This window comes from Myotis myotis, unplaced genomic scaffold (assembly GCF_014108235.1).
Source record: "Myotis myotis isolate mMyoMyo1 unplaced genomic scaffold, mMyoMyo1.p scaffold_m19_p_14, whole genome shotgun sequence".
NCBI classification, from domain to species: Eukaryota; Metazoa; Chordata; class Mammalia; order Chiroptera; family Vespertilionidae; genus Myotis; species Myotis myotis.
In genome coordinates this window covers 12647479-12660667 of record NW_023416318.1, presented here as the reverse complement: position 1 = coordinate 12660667, position 13189 = coordinate 12647479, and the positions used below count along the sequence as shown (strand labels likewise).

General features: G+C 40.1%; 1 protein-coding gene across 16 annotated transcripts in view; it reads left to right on the top strand.

The window, feature by feature from the left end:
• ZNF638 (zinc finger protein 638) overlaps nucleotides 1-13189 on the top strand; it is a 79104-nt gene that overhangs the window by 48864 nt on the left and 17051 nt on the right. For 11 of the 16 annotated variants that reach the window (XM_036334185.1, XM_036334181.1, XM_036334180.1 and 8 more), the window contains 5 exons: nucleotides 1677-1808; nucleotides 2211-2339; nucleotides 4013-4054; nucleotides 4258-4392; nucleotides 6700-6825. In XM_036334185.1, coding sequence (XP_036190078.1) covers nucleotides 1677-1808; nucleotides 2211-2339; nucleotides 4013-4054; nucleotides 4258-4392; nucleotides 6700-6825 — 564 coding nt within the window. The remainder of the gene's footprint in view (nucleotides 1-1676; nucleotides 1809-2210; nucleotides 2340-4012; nucleotides 4055-4257; nucleotides 4393-6699; nucleotides 6826-13189) is intronic. The other 5 variants (XM_036334184.1, XM_036334182.1, XM_036334177.1 and 2 more) reach the window with 2 other exon arrangements.

Below are 13189 nucleotides of genomic sequence, written 5' to 3'. Positions count from 1 at the left end.
AGAACGCTGACCCTTGGACTAAAAGGTTAGGGGTTCGATTCCAGTCAAGGGCACATAACTCAGTTGCAGACTCAATCCTGGCCCTGGTCAGGGTGCATGTGGGAGACGACCAATCAATGTCTCTTTTTCACATCAGTGTTTCTGTGTCTCCCTCTCCCTTCTACTCTCTCTAAAAATCAATGGAAAAAATATCCTTGGGCAAGGATTAACAATGACAAAAAAATGTGCATGATTTGACATGGTGAAAAAAACACACTTTATAAAAATAAAAGAAAAAACTTTTAAAATACAGTTTGAGTTCAAAAGCTTGAGCTGCAGAGTGAGTCCTAAAAATTTAGGAACAGCCTGTCAGTAAGTGTACAAGTTTATGAGGATTACTTTTCACTGAGAAGAAAACATTAGGCCAAAATGGTGTTTTAAGTAAATAAGTTGTCAAAATAGAACGGTGTAATTTTATGAAATCCTTTTTTTCATTTATTTTAGAGGCAAAGGATAAATAATATTTATTTTATTATTTTTTGTTAATCCTCACCCAAGGATATTTTTCCATTGCTTTTTAGAGAGACAGAAGGGGGTGGGAGTGGGGGGAGAGAGAGACATCTATACGTGCGAATGGTTGCCTCCCACATGAGCCGATTGGGCGGACTGGACCAGGTCTAACCTGCAATCCAGTTACTGTCCTTGACCAGGAATGGAACCTGAGACCCTTCAATGCTCAGGCTAATGCTCTAAGCACTCCAGCCAGGGTGATGTGTTAATATTTAGAATACCAGTTGTTCATTATGTTTTTAGAAGAGCAAGAGGGGTTTGCAGTTTTATTTGAAGTGCATAAAGTTCTCATTATTGTTTTCCTGTAGTTACATCTGGTATTATAAATATATTAAAATCTCATTAATTTAGATTTTATTGGTTAAGATTTTAAGATCATTCAGGTACTAAGCATAAGTTTACTTTTGACTGGTAGACCCATTTTCCAAGTAGGAAGTAGTATGACTTCCTATTTTGTTTTAGGAAGAATATTTTAAAGCACTAAAAAGAGTATTTTAAATTCACTAAAAGCACTTTAGAAGGAACCATTTACGAACACAGTTGACATACTAGTTAAAATCATTCTCAACTCATTTATGAAAATTATAACTTCCCACATTTTCCTCAAAAGAAAAGTCAAAAGTTGGTAAATTTACTATTGTAAACCTTTGGGGATTTCCCCAACATTTACTAAAGGAAATATTGGCATTGATGAGTCATCTTGAAGAATAAAATAGATCTGCTAGAAAGAATGCAGAAAAGAAAGTATTTACTTTGTAGTGGAGATTGGGTTATGGGGTAGGGATGCTAAAAGACCAGGTAAGCTTTTTTTAAATTGTAAGATAAAAGGATATGTAACTAAAAGAAAAGAATTGTAGTCAGAGACAAACTCATGTTTTTAAACAGTTGTTGAGAAAAAGAATTAAAGATCTTGACTACATAACAGGTGGTATGGCTGAAATTATTCTATGTACTTGAAGATAGGAAATTTGATTTTAATTTGAAGTTCAGACCAACTGTCAGAATTGGCCAATTTTAATATTAAATGCAATTTAAATGCTAACATAACATTATCTGCAGTATAAGCTTAGGTAAATATAAAAGCAGCTAAAAAATTTTTAATGTCAGTTGTTAAATTTGTTTTGAAGGAAACAGAGGAAATGTGTGTGGTACTTATTTCTAATTTGCCAAATAAAGGATATTCTATAGAAGAAATTTACAACCTAGTAAAACCATTTGGTGATACAAAGGATATTTTGATTTTATCATCTCATAAAAAGGTAAGTGTTGATAACAGATAGTTGTTCTTCTCTGCAAGCACATTTTTCCATTAAGTTCACAAAGAAAAGGTTTAAAAGTAGTACCTCAAAATAATTAAGCTGTTTTAAGCTAAGGAATTTTTAAAATAAGTGATAAATAAGACTTTTCTTAATGTCATTTACTAGAATGTCATCTGTTTTTTTCTTTAGTGTTTTCTTATGAGTTCAATTATTCATTATATCTTGCTTATGGTTGTAATATACTGAATTTATTGGTCTCATGTTTCTGAGGAATGAATGCATTTTTTTATCTTCAAAAAAGTTACGAAGTTTTTCAATTTATTTGATTCCTTAAGTATTAAATATTTTCAAGAAAAAGTAACTTAAATAAGACTTTTCCATTCTTGTAATTTGTTTTAAAAGGCTATTATAGAAATAAATAGAAAATCTGCAGATTCTATGATAAAATTTTATACCTGCTTCCCAATATCAGTGGATGGAAGTCAACTCTCAATAAGTATGGCTCCTGAAAACATGAGTGTAAAAGATGAGGTAAATAACACTATCATTTTAATTACATTTTTATTAAATTTATTGTAGTCTATTATATTTTTTAGTTTTCTTCTTTGGTTCATATTTTCTCTCAGACAGTGAGAAAGATTCTTTCTGTCCCTCCACTGCCTGCTCTCTCACTGTTTTAGAGTTACTTCCATTTTGAAGGAATCCTATTCCTGTTGTATGTTCGATTGGGGGGAAGGTTAACTATTGTTTGTAGAGTATTGTCTGTACTACTGTTTGGACCCTTATCTCTGCCATTATTTGTCATACAAACCCAGAGGTTATCTTCAGTTTTTTTCTCTCATTTCTTATAAACAGTTTGTCACTAAGTCTTGTCTCTTAAATTCTAAATATTTCTGGAGTTTGTTTCCTGTTTGTTTCATTCACCATTTCACCATTGATTCACTTCTTAAAGTTTTAATTCTTAAAACCTCCTGGTAAAGTAGTGCTTTGGATCCTTTACCTTCCTTTGTTGTTGTTGTTGTTGTTAATCCTCACCAGAGGATATTTTTCCATTGATTTTTTAGAAAGTGAAAGGGAGGGGGAGAGACAGAGAGAGAGAGAAAGATCATTGTGAGAAGGACACATTGATTGGTTGCCTCCCGCACACACCCTGGGAATCAAGTCTGCAACCCAGGACCTTCAGTCCGTAGGCTGACGCTCTATCCAATGAACCAAACCAGCTAGGCCCTTTTTTTATTTTTTAACCCTCACCCAAGAATATGTTTTTCATTGATTCTAGAAAGAGGAAGGGAGAGGGGGGCACAGAAATATCGATGTCAGAGAAAAACACTGATCGGTTGGTTGACTCTTGCATTTGCCTGGACAGGGATGGAACCACAACCCTGTGGTACACAGGACTTCGCTCTGCCTTCATTTTTGTCTCCGCGAAAATCTTTCTCCACAAAGTCCTGAGACTGAGATAAAATTTAAATCTGTTCAAATTTAACTGATTTAGAAACTCTGCATTGTTTCTGTGTGGCCTACTATCAACAGCTAAGAGGCATGAGGCAGAAATGTTATAATCACTAGAGCAAGGTAGAAATGCATCTAATTTGAAAAAGCCTTCTATTGAGAATCAGTCACTCAATGTGGTGCAATTACTGGGATTGTTTTATACATATTAGTAGTATTAAGAACCATAGTCTCATAAGATAAAGTTTCCTTCTGGTACATGTAAGTCTTCCATTAGCTTTGACCTTGTCTCACGCCACTCTTGGCCTCTTTATAATTAGCAGCACCAAATTGCTATACACTTAATACCCTGTGTTGTTGTTTTTTACTAGCCTACATCTTTGTTCTTCCTCCTCCCCTACTTTGCTTAATTAACTTTTTGTTTTATAATTTGAATCTCTTACTATCTGCTAAATTAAATATCTTACTCCTTGTATGTGAATTTGAGTGTCCTCCCCTAAATGGTACAACCTTATTAATCTTTAATGTACTTAGGGGAATAGGATAAATTAGGTGTATGGGTAGGGTGCGACTTGTATAACTTGTTTAAGAAGAAGGAAAGATGTGGAAATAACAGAACTTTTGCTGAATTCATTTTATGAAAGTGCTTCATGATTATTTATAAATGCTATTTTATTATAAATCTTGACTAATTAAAAATATGAATGAAGAATGATGTACACCTTCAACCTTGTTCCATTTTGCTTTCCTAGGAAGCTATATTTACAGCCTTGATTAAAGAAAATAATCCAGAGGTGAGTTTTGCATTAAGTGCTTTCCTAGAATTGTTTAATTGATAGAAGCCTTGGTTCTTTATGTGTTCACCTGCTAGAAATGAAAGGAAATCTTAGCACTAATTTTAAAATTAAATGCTGTTAATCTATGTTATACATTTGATACTTCAGCTATGTTTTTCTTTTCCTATGCTCTCTCTTAAAAAAAAAAAAAAAAACTACAGGCAAACATAGAAAAAATACACAATCGATTTATACATCTTAATAACTTACCAGAAGATGGACTTCAGTGTGTACTATGTGTTGGACTTCAGTTTGGAAAAGTGGATCACCATATATTCTTGAGTAATAAAAACAAGGTAACAAAGTCCCTTCTATTTTTATCTGTGTGTTCTGTAAATAATATAAAACTAAATCCTATATTATTATAGTCTGCAACTTTTAATTCAGCTTCTGAACCGAAGCACCAATAAGCATTACTCAGCCTCATAGCAGATAGATGGGTGTATTTTCTTTGGGCTGTGACAAGAAGGAAGAAATGATCTTTCTCTCTCCTAGAACCTAGTTTTAAGGGAAAATAAAACTTGCACAACAGATGAAAGATACTGTAGTTCAAAAAGCATTAACTTATGGGGAAGTTTTAGACTTGAGTTCATCTAGCTTTAACCACCTTTATACCTTGGCTAAGTTGGTTTACACTTCTTATTTGTAAAATGAAACGGTGTTGCCAGGTGTTTTCTAAAGTCCCTTCCAGCCATAAAACACATAGAGAGTTGGGTCTCTTTGTTTAGTTATATGGAAAGAAGTATAAAATGATCATTCCTTACTTCTGTGCTTTGGTTTCTTCCCTTAAAAGACATTAACTCCTTTACATTTGCTCTGCCCGTTGTGTTTAATGTTTAATTCAGATTCATGTCCATTAAAAGTAGATTTTGATCAACCTTATATTACCTAGAAAATTAGGGTTTCATATGAAAGTTGGAACTATTTGCTTTATAAAAAGTAGCTAGCCCTAACTGGTTTGGCTCAGTGGATAGAGCGTCGGCCTGCGGACTCAAGGGTCCCGGGTTCGATTCCGGTCAAGGGCATGTACCTTGGTTGCGGGCACATACCCAGTGAGCAGTGTGCAGGAGGCAGCTAATTGATGTTTCTCTCTCATTGATGTTTCTAACTCTCTATCCCTCTCCCTTCCTCTCTGTAAAAAAATCAATAAAAAAAATATATTAAAAAAAAGTAGCTAATTGACCAGCAACTAGTTATTAATTTCTTTGACATGCTTCTAACTGATACACAGAACATGTTTGATACTTTAGAAATAGTGATATAGGATGGAAGGGAGATGACAGGTGGCATAAGGGATTCTAAATATTACTTTAGACATTTTTAATTCTATTGGTTCTTCCTCATCCCCTACTTTGCTTAATTAACTTTTTGTTTTATAATTTGAATTCTGCACACGGACCCCGATCAGCGATCTTACCCAGCATTGAACCAATAGGTGTCTGGACAATGCTCCAACCAACTGAGCCACACTCCTTTTCAATTTTGCCTTGACTTTGCAACATTTTAAGAATTGTTTTCTCTTGTTTACTTTGAAATAAGGATTAACCTCACCTTTTATATCACATGTTTGAAATCTGGAAAAAAACATATTCATACTTTTAAAAATTAAAAAATGTTTTATTGTAAAATAACATAAAATTTACTACCTAACTATAGTTAAATGTTAGTTCAGTGGCATTAAGCATATTCACACTGTGCAGTCATCACCACTATCTATCTTTCCATTAAACAATAACTCCACATTCTCACTCTTCCTGGACCCTGGCAGCTACCATTCTATCATTCTGCTTTCTGTCTCTATGACAGTGGGTCGCGACCCCTTTGGGGGTCGAACGACCCTTTCACAGGGGTCGCCTAAGACCATTGGAAAACACATATATAATTACATATTGTTTTTTTTTTTTGATTAATCACTATGCTTTAATTATGTTCAATTTGTAACAATGAAATTGGGGGTCACCACAACATGAGGAACTGTATTAAAGGGTCGCGGCATTAGGAAGGTTGAGAACCACTGATCTATGAATTTGACTACTCTAGGTACCTCATATAAGTGGAATCATACCTTATTTGTCCTTTTGTAACTTGCTTATTTCACTTTGCATAATGTCTCCCAACATGTGTGATAGCATATATCAGAATTTTCTTTTTAAGGCTGAATAATATTCCATTGTTAGTATATACCACACTTCGGATAAATACTTGGGTTGCTGTCACCTTTTGACTATCTATATATATAAAAGGCTAATATGCAAAGTGTCTCCTCGGGAGTTCGACCGGGAGACCAAGAGTTCGCTCACTCGCTATGACGTGCACTAACCACCAGGGGCGGCACGGAACAAAGGAAGGCCCCGGCTGGCAGTCGGCAGCCAGGGAAGGAAAGCCCTGATCGCCCGCCAGGCCTAGGGACCCTACCCATGCATGAATTTCATGCATCAGGCCTCTAGTTGTGAATAATGAACATCAATATACAAATATTTGTTCAAGCCCCTGCTTTCAATTCTTTTGGGTATATACCAAATAGTGGAATTGCTGGATGATACGGTAATTCTTTTTTTAATGTTTTTAGGACCTATTCTTACCTTTTTTTATCTTCTCCAAAGGCAATTCTTCAGTTAGATAGTCCTGAATCTGCTCAGTCAATGTACAGCTTTCTGAAACAAAATCCACAGAACATAGGTGACTGTGTATTGACCTGTACATTATCTCCAAAGGTGAACTCATTAGAGGTAAGTTTGGTTTTTTGTTTTTTTTTTGATTCAACTTGTATGCTTTTAGAAAATAAAGTATACAGGTCATTCTCCCAAAGCTATGTGATATACACTGAAGGTAATTTCAAGAATTATATTCTTGGACAGTAATCAAACTGATTCTGCATTTAGATTCTTTCATTTAAAAATTTGTTTTGCAATCACTGTTCCAATTTTTATTTTATGGAGCAGTATAAATTTGAGAATAAATTGAGGTAATTTTGGAAAATTAGCACAAAACTTATTTTGGACATATGTGTAGAGTGATTCCATTTGTGTAATATGGTTATCTCCAGAATGCAGAGACTACTTTGAGTTCATTTTGGCTTTGCCCTGGTACAAAAAAGTTGTTTTATTCTTCTATTTGTTTAAATTATATTATAAACTTTCTTCTTGTATAAGGAATAATATTTTACAGGTTCTTGGCTTATGCAGTAATAATACATGTATGAAAACTACAAGTAGTCCACCTTTGAAATTCAAATTCATGTTTTCTAATTTAATTCTAGTTTAATTGTATGTGTATCAGTAGCAGCGGGTAAACAGTAGGGCTTATATTTGGTGACGGAATGTTTTCTGTTTGTTAACATGCCAAAAATCTTGTGTAGCTCAAGAAAATGAAAATTCACATTAAAACCAAATTAAATAGAGCACCTATAAGTAAATGCATCATAGAAGCACAAATTGAAGGAGTTGTTTAACCTGATTATTTCATAAAAATTTGGAAATTTTTAGTCCTTATTTCTCAACAGAACATTGTTTTTTTAAAATTTTTTTTATACATTTTAAAGTTATTGCTTTGTTCAGCTGAGTTCAGAAATTACAAAAACCTCTGTCTACATTACTACTTTACTTCCTGAGCCCTTACTCAGAACCTTATTCTTACATCTTAGGAGATTGGAGATCCCATTTGGCTTATTGTAAAAGTCTTAGCTACATCACTAATAAGTTAGCCTTGTGATCTTGAGCATGTCACACATAGTGTCTATTTTATCTATTCAATAAAAGACATATTGGATAGTAGAGGCAGGTAGACTTCAAGGTATTGTAATGGTCTATCTATAATAATAAAAACATAATGTGCTAATTAGACCAAACGTCCTTCCAGACAACCTTCTGGATGAAGCTGTGGCAGCAGGGGTCATGGCGGTGGGGGCTGAGCCCCTTGCACTAATTTTGTGCATTGGGCCTCTAGTATAAGAATGAAAGCCCTAAGCTAGGGATTAGACTATGAAATTGAAGTGATTCCTGCTCCCAGAGTTTTTAAATAATAGTTTTTAATTTATCATGTTTATAATGAATTATAACATTCTTATATTACCCTGTCTTCAAATGGTCCTCTCCATTTTTGTTATCTATTAAGTTACTTCTACATGTAGTACATTTCAGTCTTTAGTTCTGTAATTATGGTTTACAGCATATGAAGCACGAAAGCTTAATTCTGAGTACTGAAAAACAATGTCTGCATTTTTTTGACATCTTGATTATGAAGGTACTAGAGGCCCGGTGTGTGGATTCATGCACCAGTGGGGTCCCACAGCCTAGCCTGTGCCCTCTCACAATCTGGGACCCCTCGGGGGAGGTAGTAGTGCACGAAGTGGCAGGAGACCTGGGAGGAGCCTGAGCCCAGTCCGGGAGCTGTGCCGCTCCTGCTCATCCCCGCCCCGCTGCACCTGTTGCAGTAGCGCTGCACCTGTTGCGGTAGCACTGCCCCTGAGGCGGGAGAGACTCGTGCTGCAGCACCTGTCCTTGCTAGCCGTGAGCTGGCTCCCATCGGTCAGCTGAGTGGCGCTCCTGCTGTGGGGCACACGGACCACCAGGGGGCAGCTCCTGCATTGAGTGTCTGCCCACTGGTGGTCAGTGTGCGTCATAGCGACCAGTTGAACGGTCGCTTAGGGTTTTATATATATAGATTTACTGAAGAATTCAGTAGTGATGAGAGGGGATCTATAAAGAAGGAAATATATGTCTATAACTTGTATGCTCGGAGGTGACTTATATTCCCAATCATTTCTCAAAATGACATGTTTTTGTTTTCTTTGTTATTTTAGAATATGGCTTTCCTGTATAGTTTAGGAATTGTTTTTTGTTGTTGAAAGAAGATTGTCTTTATTGTTATTTAGGTCATATAACTTAAACTAGAGGCCCAGTGCATAAAAATTTGTGCGCTGGCGGGGGAGGGGTGGTGGGTGGGTGTCCCTCAGCCCCACTTCTGCCCTCTCACAGCCTGGGACCCTTTGGGAGATAACCACCTGCTGGCTTAGGCCCGCTCCCCGGGTGGCAGATGGCAGGCCCGATCCCTTGGTGTCTGCCCTGCCTCCCGGGTCGTGCACACAGCAGGGCTGATCCGGGGGTTGGGGTGCTGTCCCGGGTGGGGTCACACACGGGACACCCGGGCGGAACGGCCGATTGCTGCTGCACGGCCCGGCCGCCCCAGGTCGGGTCGCACACAGACATCCGCTGCCCTGGGTCGCAGATAGCAGGCCCGGATGGCGGCAGGGCAGGCGGGATGGCACTGTCCCACCCTGCCTGCAGTATGCAAATTAACCGCCATCTTTGTTGGTGGATAATTTGCATATTGTGCTGATTAGCCAATGGGAGGCGTAGCGAAGGTATGGTCAATTACCGTGTTTGTCTATTATTAGCTAGAATAGAATATATTATCTTCTTAAAGCTATTCTTCTAAACCCTATCCTAAATTTATTGCCATTTTCTTTGTAAAGCAACCATACATTTATTTTTATATATATACTAGAGGCCTGGTGCACAAAAATTTGTGCACTCGGGGGATTCCCTCAGCGCGGCCTGTGCCCTCTCGCAGTCTGGGACCCCTCGGGGGTTCGGGCCTAAGCTGGCAGTCAGACATCCCTCTGGCATCCCGGGAACCCTTGGGGGATGTCCACTTGCCAGCGGTGAGCAGGCCTAAGCTGCAGTCGGACATCCTTAGTGCTGCTGAGGAGGCGGGAGAGGCTCCCGCCATCACCACTGTGCTGGCAGCCGTCAGCCTGACTTGTGGCTGAGCAGAGCTCCCCCTGTGGGAGCGCACTGACCACCAGGGGGCAGCTCCTGCATTGAGCATCTGCCCGCTGGTGGTCAGTGTGTGTCATAGTGACCAGTCATTCCCAGTGGTTCTGTTGTTAGGGTCAATTTGCATATTACCCTTTTATAATATAGGATAGAGGCCTGGTGCATGTGTGGGGTCCGGGTGCTTTGCCCTGAAGGGTGTCCTGGATCAGGGTGGGGGTCCCGCTAGGGTGCCTGGCCAGCCTGGGTGAGGGGCTGAGGGCCATTTTCAGGCTGGCCACACCCCCTTCAAGCTAGCCACAGCCGTGGGCTGGAAGCAGATATCGGGGATTTATTTATCTTCTATAATTGAAACTTTGAAGCCTTGAGCAGAGTTCAGGGCTGGCAGGGCAGGTGGGAAGCTTGGCTTCCTTCATTGCTGGGGGCAACCCAAGCCTCCTGCTCACTCCAGCTCCATGGCTGCCACCATCTTAGTTGGGTTGATTTGCATATTCGCTCCTGATTGGCTTGTGGGTATAGCGGGGGTATGGTCAATTTGCATGTTTCAGTTTTATTAGATTAGATTAGATATATCCTATATAATAAAAGGCTAATATGCAAATCGACTGATCGGCAGAACGACTGAGCACTGTGATGCGCACTGACCACCAGGGGTCAGATGCTCAATACAGGAGTTGCCCCCTGGTGGTCAGTGTGCTCCCACAGGGGGAGCACTGCTCAGCCAGAAGCCCTGAGCCAGACTAATGGCTGGCAAGTGCAGCGGTGGTGGTGGGAGCCTCTCCCACCTCTGCGGCAGTGCTAAGGAGGTCTGATTGATGGCTTAGGCCTGCTCCCTGTAGGGACATCCCCGAGGATTCCTGGACTGCGAGAGGGTACAGGCCAGGCTGAGGGACCCCCCCTGAGTGCATGAATTTCATGCACCAGGCCTCTAGTATATGTGTGTGTGTGTGTGTGTGAGTGTGTGTGTGTATGTGTGTGTGTGTTTATTTATAAAATCATGGAGGTAGAAAAAGTGATTTGTAGAAGGAATGAACTTAGGGGAAAAAGTTATAAAGGTAAAGGAAGGGCCCTTGGAGCTTGAGAGTGAGGAAGCTAATGCAATGGTACATCTTTGATTTTTGATATTTTTTCATGCTCTTCTGAGTTATTTTTGTTATTTCCTGGATGCTGTATCTCCCACTCTCTTGGATTACTTTACTGTTGCTAGAGTGCACTGTCAAATAATTTTCTGCAGAAAGTATGTGTGGGCAGTAAACTGTTAAATATGAATCCCTGCATATTTGAAACTGACTTTATTTTGCCTTTAGAAAATATTTCATTGATAGTTTGCCTAGCTGGAGAATTCTATGTGCATATTGTTTTTTCTTTTATTATTTCCTAACTAGTATTGCTGAGAAGGCTGAGTGTAACCATACTTTTATATATTCTATTTTTTTCCTTTGAAAGCTTTTAGCATTTATTCATTAAACAAATATTTATCTAACTAGAGGCCTGGTGCAAAAAAATTTGTGCACTCGGGGGTAGGGGGCCCCTCAGCCGGGCCTGTTCCCTCTCGCAGTCTGGGACCCCTCGGGAGTGACTACTTGCTGGCTTAGGCCTCCTCCCCAGGGGATTGGGCCTAAGATGGCAATCAGACATCCCTCTGGCAGCCTGGCAGCCCTTGGGGGATGTCTATTTGCCAGCGGGGAGCAGACCTAAGCTGCAGTTGGACATCCTTAGCGCTGCTGAGGAGGCAGGAGAGGTTCCCACCACCACTGCTGTACTGGCAGCCATCAGCCTGGCTTGTGGCTGAGCAGAGCTCCCCGCTGTGAGAGCGCACTGACCACCAGAGGGCAGCTCCTGCATTGAGCGTCTGCCCCCTGGTGGTCAGTGTGTGTCATAATGACCAGTCATTCCCAGTCTTTTTGCTGTTAGGGTCAATTTGCATATTACCCTTTTACTATATAGGATAGAGGCCTGGTGCATGGGTGGGGGCCGGCTGGTTTGCCCTGAAGGGTGATCTGGATCAGGGTGAGGGTCCCGCTTGGGTGCCTGGCCAGCCTGGATGACAGGCTGATGGCTGTTTGCAGCTGGTCACACCCCCTTCAGGGTGGGGGTCCCCACTGGGGTGCCTGGCCAGTCTGGGTGAGGGGCTGAGGGCTGTTTTCAGGCTGGCGGGCGACTGAAGCTCCCAGCCTCTTTTTTTTCCTTTTGTTTTTATCCTGGGATTTATTTACCTTCTATAGCTGTCATTGGAGCTGAGAGCCGGCTCCAGCTCTGAGGCCCAGCTCCAGCTCTGAGGCCGTGGCTGGCTGAAAGCAGGTATCTGGGTTTGTTTAGCTTCTATAATTGAAACTCTGTTGCCATCACTGGCGCTCTAAGCTCTGAGGCCCTTGCTGGCTGAAAGCAGGTATATGGGGTTTGTTTAGGTTTTATAATTGAAACATTGTTGCTTCTGGAGCTCAGAGCTGGGCCGCGGCAGGCGGGGAACCTTGGCTTTCTCCATCACTGGAGCAAGCAAGCCTCATGTTTGCTTCAGCTGCGTGGCTGCTGGCCGCCATCTTTGTTGGCAGTTAATTTGCATATCCTGCTGATTAGCCAATGGGAAGCATCGCGGAGGTATGGTTAATTACCATGTTTGTCTATTATTAGATAGGATTCCTTTTCTATGACAGCATACTTTAGATATTGGAATACATTGATGACAGAAGAATCAATGTCCCAGTATTCAAAGAACGTATTTAGTGGAGGAGATGGACTATAAACAGATAAGAACTACAGTGGGGCCTTGACTTACGAGTTTAATTCGTTCCGAGACTGAGCTCGTCAAGGAGCTCATTAACTCAAATTACTCTATCAACTCAATGCAAAAAATTGGCCGAGAGACAGCTGGTATTTCAAATAAACTCATTAGTCGGGACACTCGTTAAGTCAAGGCCCCACTGTATATATAATGTCCAGTGGTAAAAAGTGCAATGATGTGCTATGGAGACAAATCACGATAAAAGGATAGAGAGTGATGGATGGGAATATGTGTATTTTAGAGCGGTCAGGAATAGACCCTCTGAGGTAGAGTTAAGTGAGAGACCTGAAGGAAGTAAGCGCCATGAATAAAGGGGTTTTTAGAAAAGCGAAGGTGTTAAGAACATTGGTGATTCAAAAGTCTTCAAGGATGATCATAGGCCTAGTGCAGTGTGCAAGGTTTTATCTTAGTTTGGAACTTATTTTCTAGATCCTGCTTACAGGACTGAAGGAATTTATGAAAGTCTAAAGATTACTATGTTCCTGGATCTGGTGAATGTTTTCCTCCTATTATTTCTTTGATTTTTTTTTCTTGTCT